Genomic DNA, 9,563 nt, shown 5'->3' on the forward strand with positions numbered 1-9,563 from the left:
ATAATGAAATATGAAAGAATAAATTTATAAATTTCTACTTATAATAAGATAATGTGGAAAAATGAGTTTACATTACATATCTAAATAAAAGTATAAATAAAACTTGAACTACAACTAAAAATTATTGTATAAAAGTTAAATATTTAATTCAATATGGTTGATTTTGAAACACGACACTGCGCGTAATGCAACGTACAATTGCTTTGAACCAGTTCACTTGTTGTGGCGATGTAGGCACTGATTAGTCTTTATCTACATAAACTAAGTGTGTTTCAACGAATAAGATATTTGTTCACACCCCGTATTTATAAATTTATCTACAAAACTCCTCCTTCTTATGCTAGTGTATGGGAGGCCCTTGTTTTGTTTATTAGACGATAAAATTCACGTTCATATGCCTGTTGAGCTCAGAAAGATATATTATAGCGAAATGAATAGTTTTCAACGAATATGCATCGACTCGGGTTTGTAGGGAAAAATTTTCATCGAAGAAGCCACGCATTCTTGGAGATAGTTTGTCAGCTACAAACGTGTACAAGCAATTGAAAAGTCTTACTTTTTCTGTAACTACAAAACGTTTCTGATATCATTTCTAAATATTATATATATTTGTGATAGTTTTTCGTAAAACTTTTTATTCATATAATAAAATAAAGATGTTAGAGAGAAGATATGTTATTCATATTTCCATATAATTATTTACATAAAAAAAACATTTGTATAGAATTTTTGAACGTCTCTGTGCAATTATAAAGCAGTTCGACAGGACGACTGCAATAAAGTGTGTTGTCCGACATTTCTAAAGAGATTCTAGTTACCAATTTATTGGGCTTGGTAATTGGAAACTCTTTAGTCTATTGTCCTGTAAATAGAAAGGTTTCCGATAACATTTCAACTTATTATATATATTTTTGACAGTTTATCGAAACATTTTCATGTATATTATGCAATAAATATTTTAGTAGAAAAATATATTTTAGTTATATTTTTTTTACATTTATTTACGTATCAAAGCATTTATATAGAACCTTTGAACATCTGCAAGTAATTAGTAATTCTCAGATGGGGAACCAGCAATAAAATAGTTGATTGGAAATGTTTATTGTCCTGTATGTACAAAGGTTTCCGAAAATGGAGTTCTCAATTGTTACCATTTATGACTGCAATAAAAGATGTCAGATGATGGTTCTTAGAATTTCTGACCCTTTGTTCTTCTTTGAACAATTCTGTAATTTTTCTCACTCATAGTTCTGCTCTTGAGTTGTTCGGTCTGCTTATTTTGTGTTGAAAATTTTGAAATATTTTTGTGTGCTTTTTTCACTCGTGTTGTTGCTACTTATCAAGTAAGTTACTTATCATTATAATACTTTAGGAAAATAGTTTTCTCGTGCATAATATAAAAGAACGGATTTTAGATAATTTATTTTGTTGGCAGAATGTCTTCTGATTCGGATAACGAATATATCCCAGGATCATCAAGTGAGTCTGAGGGGAGTTGGTCTAGTGCAGTTAGTGGGCTGACGGGATCGGATGTAAGCGAACAGGAAATGGATGTGGCATCCACATCAAGTACAAAAAGCTGGTGCCCAATAGATATGAACAATCTACCTTCGGCTCCTCCGTGTTTTCCTTTTGTGGGAAATCCCGGAATGACAGTAAACGTTGGGAATACGTCTGACCCTTTGGAATATTTCCAATTGTTTTTTGATATAAATATGATCAATAATATTGTGGATGAAACAAATAGATTCCATTCTCAACGGCCACAAACATCACGCAGTAACTGGACACCACTTACTGGAGAAGAATTTTTTGTGTTCATTAGTATATGTATATTACAAGGTATTATAAAAAAACCCGAGGAGAGGATGTATTGGACGAAAGACGCCAAATTACACACCCCGTTTTTTGGCAGAGTAATTTCGAGAAATAGATTTAGAAATATAAAAAAAAATTTACATTTCATAAATAATGACACTTATAACCCAGACACACACCCCAATCCTAAACTGCACAAAATTTGGCCGATAATTGTAGACCTAAATTCAAAATTTTCGCGATTTTATATACCGGAAAGAGACATATCCATCGATGAGAGTTTGTTGCTATACAAGGGTCGTCTTTCGTGGAAACAATTCATTCCTCAGAAACGGTCTCGTTTCGGTGTGAAATTTTATAATTTATGTGAATCCTCATCAGGATATTTATATAAATTTCTAATTTATACCGGCAAGTCAACTACATTGGATGATAAGTATAAAAATATGCCAGTCAGTTCAATGATTGTGCTAACGTTAATTGATTCGTTGTTAGATAAGGGCTATTGTCTAACAACAGATAGATTTTACTCTTCCCCACAGTTGGCGGATTATCTTGTCACGTGCAAAACGGATTTTTATGGAACCGTACGCACAATAAGACGAGAGATTCCGCCAGTAATCCATAGGCAAAAATTGAAAAAGGGAGAAACAATTGCTTTCCAGAGAGGTAAGCTAATGGTTATGAAATGGCAGGACAAGCGAAGTGTAGCTTTACTGTCTACAGTCCACAATCCTGCCATGGTAACCACACGAACACATGCCGGTAAGTCTGTTGTAAAGCCACAGGTCATTGTCGACTACAACGACACAATGGGGGGTGTTGACCTGTTAGATCAACATCTCCATGACTATGCAGTGGCGAGAAAAGGTGGGAAGAAGTACTATAGAAAAATATTTTTTCATTTAGTAGATTTTTGTATATACAATTCTTTTGTGATGTACAAGAAAAATGGTGGCCAAAAAACAAATTTACAATTTCGACTGACTCTTATTGATAGAATAATAGAAACATATCACACCGAAACGAGGGTAACACACCAAAGTCGGCTGAGAACAATAGGTCCGCTAAGACTAACGGAAAGACATTTCCCGGACTTCGTTCCACCGACTGAGAAAAAAGCTGCTCCCACTAGGTACTGTGCTGTATGTTGTAGAAAACGTGACAGTACTGGAAAAAAAAAAAAAAAAAACACGGTTCTTCTGTATGGAATGCAATGTTGCATTATGTGCAGTACCGTGTTTTAAAATATATCATACTCAATTAAATTTTTAATTTGTATATAATAGTTTTTTCTATAAATCTCTTAACAAATATATTATTTTCAATTTATTTTTCCACTTATTCTTGTATAAACGTATTGCATTATATATTTGCATTATCAATTTATTTTTCCACTTATTCATGTATAAACGTATTGAATTATATATTATTTGCATTATTTTCAATTTATTTTTTCCACTTATTCATGTATAAAAATTTTATATTTATAATTGTAAAAAAAAATACAAATAAATATGTTAACAATAAAGCATTTATTTTATAATAGTTTATCCTGTGCTTAGTTTTTTTATATGCTAACGTCACGATTATGTCTTGAGCTTTGCTGGAAAAACTCCTACAAAAAATTAAAATGTAAAAAAATGCACTATTTTATAAAATATATATTTTAAAACATTTATATAAAACTTTGTTTTTTCATCACGAATTATTTACATTCATTAGGCTTATCATACAGAAAAAAAATCGCAACGGATCACGTGACATGCACAGCTGTGCTGTGTTTATAAATACCTGACTTTGAGATCAGCTGACTGTTGACGATCGCGGGTAGTTTCCGAACATGCCTCAGGGGAAGATGGGTTTCTAGTGACGTATGTAGTAGTTACCGTAAATACTCAAATATATCAATTATTTTTCGAACATATCTACGATTGCTATGAGTGGGGACCGAAAAAATGTTCAATAACATAAACTACTATTGGATATAAATAAATAAAATTTTATGCCGTCATCAACAACATCCAATAGAATGTAAAAATGCTTCGCTCGAGTCAGACTCGAGCGTGGACATTTTAGAAAGTATTGATGACGTGTTGCTCGAGTGACACTCGAGCGTGGATCTTACGTCACGTATTTGTTGCTCGAGTCAGACTCGAGCGCGGCTCAGAAGGGGTTAATATAAATAATTTTTATCGCCGTTGAATAAGAAATGTTTCTTTCACAAGAACTGTATAAAATTACAGTACTGTATTAGACTTACGGTACCTAATTTACATACTGTACAGACAATAGTTCGCTTAAAATCTCCGTAGCGTGGCGCTAGATGGCAAAAAGCATATATATATATATATAATTATAATAAAATTACAATAAATTAAGTTAATATATAATTATATATATAGTACCTAATTTATATATAATTATATGTACAGTACCTAATTTATATATAATACTGTACAGACGATAGTAATCTCTCTGTAGCGTGGCGCAGGACGGCGGAAAGTACTTCGGCTGCCCGATGACGTTTTACATAATTATAGAAGTTTTTTTATCGTTTTTTACAGATACCATCGCAATTTTTTTGTTGTATTATAGGAATCGTAATTATAGGAACCCGTTTTATAGGTGGTCTACTGTATTCTTAAGGAAGGATAAAATGCATGCATTTTTTAAAGTAATGAAGACTTTAAAAATATAGATAATAATTTTAATGCTTTCAAATATTTTTTATTTAAAATTAATCATGCAATTTGAGATCATATTAAGCATAACTTTCTTCAAAAGTGTAACCCTGCAATTTTAAAAAAAAAAAAAAAAACTTAAAAGTTCCCTTTTCTGAATTTAATTATATTTGGAAAAGTCATAATTTATATTTAGAAGTTGAGTTACATCATCAATTTTACACATGTTTTGTATATATACTCTACCCACTTTTAGTCTGAATCCTAACAGCAGCACTCCTAATGAGCAAAATGGACTCTAGGCAGAAAATTCCACTCTGATCCCCAACCAGTTTATCTAGGAACCATGATCACAATCAATGTTGCAGAGTCAGATGGAGTCAAAGTATTAGAGTTTTGTATTAGAGTGGAGTCAAAGTCAATAAAATTTACAACATTGGTTGATAAGCAATCCTGGAGTCACATTTACATGCACATCTCTGCGATGTGGGTGCAAAGGACATCCTGTCTGATAGTTATGAATTGTTCATTGCACAACCAAAACAAAACAAAAAATAAATAAATAAATAAATACTAGGGTTTCTCATTTCCCTGTCTTTTGCTTGTCCCGAAATTACAGGATAAAAGTAAACTGTTTTCCAGGATTCCAGGATAGAATTAATTATTTTTAAGATATACAAAATAGCTTGAAATCAAACGATATAATTATTTTTCAATTTTTAAATATGTTCTGCAACCTCCAAAATCATTAATAATGCTGTGTAATATACATATAAAAAAATACCTTTGAATTACGTAGAAATTTTCACAAATGGAAAAAAAACTTTATTAAAGTTTGCTGAAAACTGCATACAACAACAACAACAAAAACTAAATGCTTTGAATTGAGTTAAAAATTAACAAAAAAATAAACTTAGATCAAACTTCTAACTTGAAAGGTAATTTTCAAGTTTTTTAAATAAAATATAATACAAAATATTATTGTAAATTTTTATAATAAGATTTTAAAAAGCAAAAATGGTCAATACTCTGATCACTCAATCTGATTCTTATTTTAGTAATGAAAAGTCCTACTACTGAGAATGTCCCTTCTGATTCAATATATGTGAGTGGAATCGTGTTTAATGCATTTAAATGTTTAATGTTTAATGCATTCAAGACAGATGTTATGTGTTTTTCCACATGTAGCCTGGAAGATTTCTAGTTCATTTTTGAGATTGTAATACTTTTGCTCTCTAGTATTCCTGCTTTAATAGAAATATCAAGCTTATCTTATAGCCCAATAATTCGTCAGTTCTTTTGTCTTTAATAATCAGGTTTATGAAGAAAAACTTCATACTTGCAAATTTCATACTCACTTGTATCCTTGCCCAATTTGCACAACCTGGTGTTATNTATTGTAAATTTTTATAATAAGATTTTAAAAAGCAAAAATGGTCAATACTCTGATCACTCAATCTGATTCTTATTTTAGTAATGAAAAGTCCTACTACTGAGAATGTCCCTTCTGATTCAATATATGTGAGTGGAATCGTGTTTAATGCATTTAAATGTTTAATGTTTAATGCATTCAAGACAGATGTTATGTGTTTTTCCACATGTAGCCTGGAAGATTTCTAGTTCATTTTTGAGATTGTAATACTTTTGCTCTCTAGTATTCCTGCTTTAATAGAAATATCAAGCTTATCTTATAGCCCAATAATTCGTCAGTTCTTTTGTCTTTAATAATCAGGTTTATGAAGAAAAACTTCATACTTGCAAATTTCATACTCGCTTGTATCCTTGCCCAATTTGCACAACCTGGTGTTATGCAGTTGAAGCTACTGGACATGGTTATAAATTAAGACAGCATAAGCACAATTATTCCAGATATTACATGTTCTGACAAGTAAAGAATTTTCAGAGTCCTGTCACAAATAGGTTATGTATTGATTACTGACAATCTGTGACATGCCATAATGAGGAAACATTAAAAAAAACTAATAAGTAGGTTTAAAATTAATAAATACAAATGTATTCTGACAGTGTATGAGTTAATTATACATTCTATTTGCAAAATTTCTTTGACCTTAACACAAAATAAAAAAATGTGAACTTTTAAGAAACTTACTGAGCTTACTGCACTATATGGCTGAAAGTTTAATGCTTTCAGCCTATTCTTACAGGCCATCTTCAGGAAATTATCATTCCACAAATGAACATAAAGCTTTCGAACACTCATAAATTTAAAGTTTTTGAAGATTTTTAAAAAATTATTACATTAAACGGTTAAATATTAAATAAACAACAAATTACTATTACATTATATAACCAAACAAATGTAAAAATAAAATACGATATCGAAAATACATTAAACTAGTTAAAGCATAACTGCGATATTTTTACAGGTTTTTAACTTCCATTTCTTTTTCTATTACATATTTCGCATTCGACGATTAAAAATAATTTGATAGGCTTAACATGGAGGAAAATTCAATGTGAAGTAGGTTAATAGCAATATACTAATTACATGGGATATAATAATATACTACACTAATAATGGATTTTTTAATACTTTTAGGTTATCCGACTTTTCAATTATCTGACCAACCCCAGTCCCCAATTGAGTCAGATAATCGAGGTTCTACTGTATCCAGGATTGGAAATTTGGATATACCATGCTAATAGATTCAGCCATCTCTCAGTCTATAAATGCTGATCAAACCAGTTTAACGCCTTAAGTTCTTAGCCCGAGTTAACTCGGGCAAGACGAGTGCTTGCGTAGTTCTTCGCCCGAGTTAACTCGGGCAACAATAAAAAATTCTATTGTGAACGTTCTATGCACGATATTACTCGGGAAAAGCTTATTTTGTATTCTATTGGATGTTGTTTATGACATCACAAAATTTTGAAATTATATACCCAATGAAAGTTTAAATTTTGGACAATTTTTGCGGTCCCCTTCTATTTAAAAAGTATACATGATCGAAAATTTCGTGATGTATTTGAATGTTTACGGTAACTGATGCACATCTGTCTAGAAACTGGTCTTCCTCTGCGATTTGTATGAGAATATCCAGCTATTGGCTATAAACAGCTGTTCTCAAGGACATTACGCTAACTACACCGAACAGCTGCGCGTGTCACGTGATCCGTCGCGATTTTTTTTTATTTAAAAGTAAATTCGTTTTTAAATAATATGTAATAAAGGAAATTAAGTTATATGTTAAAATTTTTTAGAAATCTAATTCATAATTTGGTGTATTAAATGTTTTTTTAATTTTTTGTGGCAGTTTTTCCTGTAAAACACAAAAAACAACGTTAGGTTAATGAGGTGTCGATTAGCATATGATATAAGTAATAACAAGAAAATAAAAAAAAAATTATCAAAAAATAACGTAATACAATCGAGTATTTGCAGTAACTAGTTCAGACGTGTGTAGAAAACCTACTTCCCCTCAGGCTGTTGTTGGGAACAACCCGCAAAAGTTTACAATCAGCTGTTTTCAAGGTCGTCCAGCTGTGTATCTGTACTGAAGCTTTTTTATGATTTTTATGATTCAATTTTTGTATTTTTATCATTGTATATTTTATATATTAATTTTAAATATCTTTTGTCTCATTAAATTTATTTTTATTAAATGTTTTGTCATGTTTATTTTTTAAATTATTTTTTATCTACTCTACTCACGAATGGCAGCTTCCCAGCAAACAACGAACCTATACGGAGAAGCTGCCATCGCAGGGATGGGATGCCCCTGTAAAGTTGGCTATCATGATGGAAAGACACCATTTAGAAACCATCCAAGGCGCGAACACAAAAACTGTTTAAAACTTTTTTTTAAATTAAAATAAACTTTTTTTCTTTATTATTTAATAGCAAGGTAATTTTCCAAGCGACCTTTTTCCCGAAACAAGAAACTTAAACGGTTAAATCATAATACTTATCATCCATGGTACTCAAAAAGTTTTTAAATCCCATCTGTACAACCTTATATGATAAAAACAATCAACTTCAACATGAAAAGACTAATATCACAATTACGACTAAACTAATTCTCGCTGTATATTAATAATATATATATTAATCTATCAAATAATTATTGCCCATGGTGTAAATCAGGAGGTACAAATGTAGGTTAAGTGGGGAGGAGGGAACCCTCCTACCGGTAGACCCCCCTTTGCGATCAATAAATGTCTAATAAACCACACCCCTAGGGGCGAACCCTCAAGAGATATAACCCCCCAAAATCGCTCCATGCGTCGTCAACTTGCGTAGTATACACGACTAAGTACGCCTGCAACTATATGTATGTCATTTCTGGTCACGTGACTCCGCTTCAGTAGCGTGTGGTTCATTAGACATTTTTTATATCAAAGGGGGTCTACCAATTGGGGGATGATAACCCATTCTTGAATCGACAGTTTTACCCGGTCTATAATTTAGGGGATTCCCACCCCCTCCTTACCAATTATTCTTCGAAACAAAAGCAAGGTAAACGAGCGAGAGCGACCACCTTTAACACCACTTAGGCTTAATCGACTGTATCCAAGTAAAGGATAAAGAAAGAGCAATCATCGCTCCCGCTCAATGTAAAATCGCACCGAGTCATCGTTAACACGCAAAGTTAATGGGAGTTTTTTTTATCAAATTTATTTAATGGTTTATAAGTTGTAGTGCACAGATTTTCCTTCGGTAAAGTTATTTAAAGCTACTTTCTGATGCCAAGAACGACCTCCAATAGTTTTTTAATTTTTTTAATTATTATATTTTATTTCATATAAATTTAATTAATTAGGGGGGTCGGAAATCTCAATTAAAATTTTAATTTTTTAAAAATATTTAAAAATATAGGCGTAGCTGGACTTCACCCTACTTTAAACCCTAGTCCTCGTGAGACGTCTATGAGAATGCCCCAGGAAATCCAACTCCAGCTGTGTTCAAGGTCATCCAGATGTGTAAACAATGACTCATTGGTGTCAAATTTCGCAGAAAGGCGAGACAAAGGAAGTTAAACTTTGAAGCTTTTTCTTCAAAATTAACACATTTCTTTTGTTTTATTAAGTATTTTTTATGTATTT

At 31.6% G+C, this 9,563-nt stretch overlaps 1 protein-coding gene across 1 annotated transcript; it reads left to right on the plus strand.

Moving 5' to 3' along the window:
* Positions 1 to 256: 256 nt before the first annotated feature.
* LOC111631035 (piggyBac transposable element-derived protein 4-like) lies at positions 257 to 3,522 on the plus strand. The gene has a single exon (XM_023375223.1). The coding sequence runs from the start codon at positions 1,437 to 1,439 to the stop codon at positions 3,063 to 3,065; it is 1,629 nt and encodes a 542-aa protein (XP_023230991.1). The 5' UTR covers positions 257 to 1,436; the 3' UTR covers positions 3,066 to 3,522.
* Positions 3,523 to 9,563: the final 6,041 nt, after the last annotated feature.

This window comes from Centruroides sculpturatus, unplaced genomic scaffold (assembly GCF_000671375.1).
Source record: "Centruroides sculpturatus isolate CEXI.00-Female unplaced genomic scaffold, Cexi_2.0 scaffold596, whole genome shotgun sequence".
NCBI lineage: Eukaryota > Metazoa > Arthropoda > Arachnida > Scorpiones > Buthidae > Centruroides > Centruroides sculpturatus.

Coding starts and splice junctions, on each gene's coding strand:
- LOC111631035 (XM_023375223.1), top strand. CDS start 1,437: ATGTCTTCTGATTCGGATAACGAATATATCCCAGGATCATCAAGTGAG.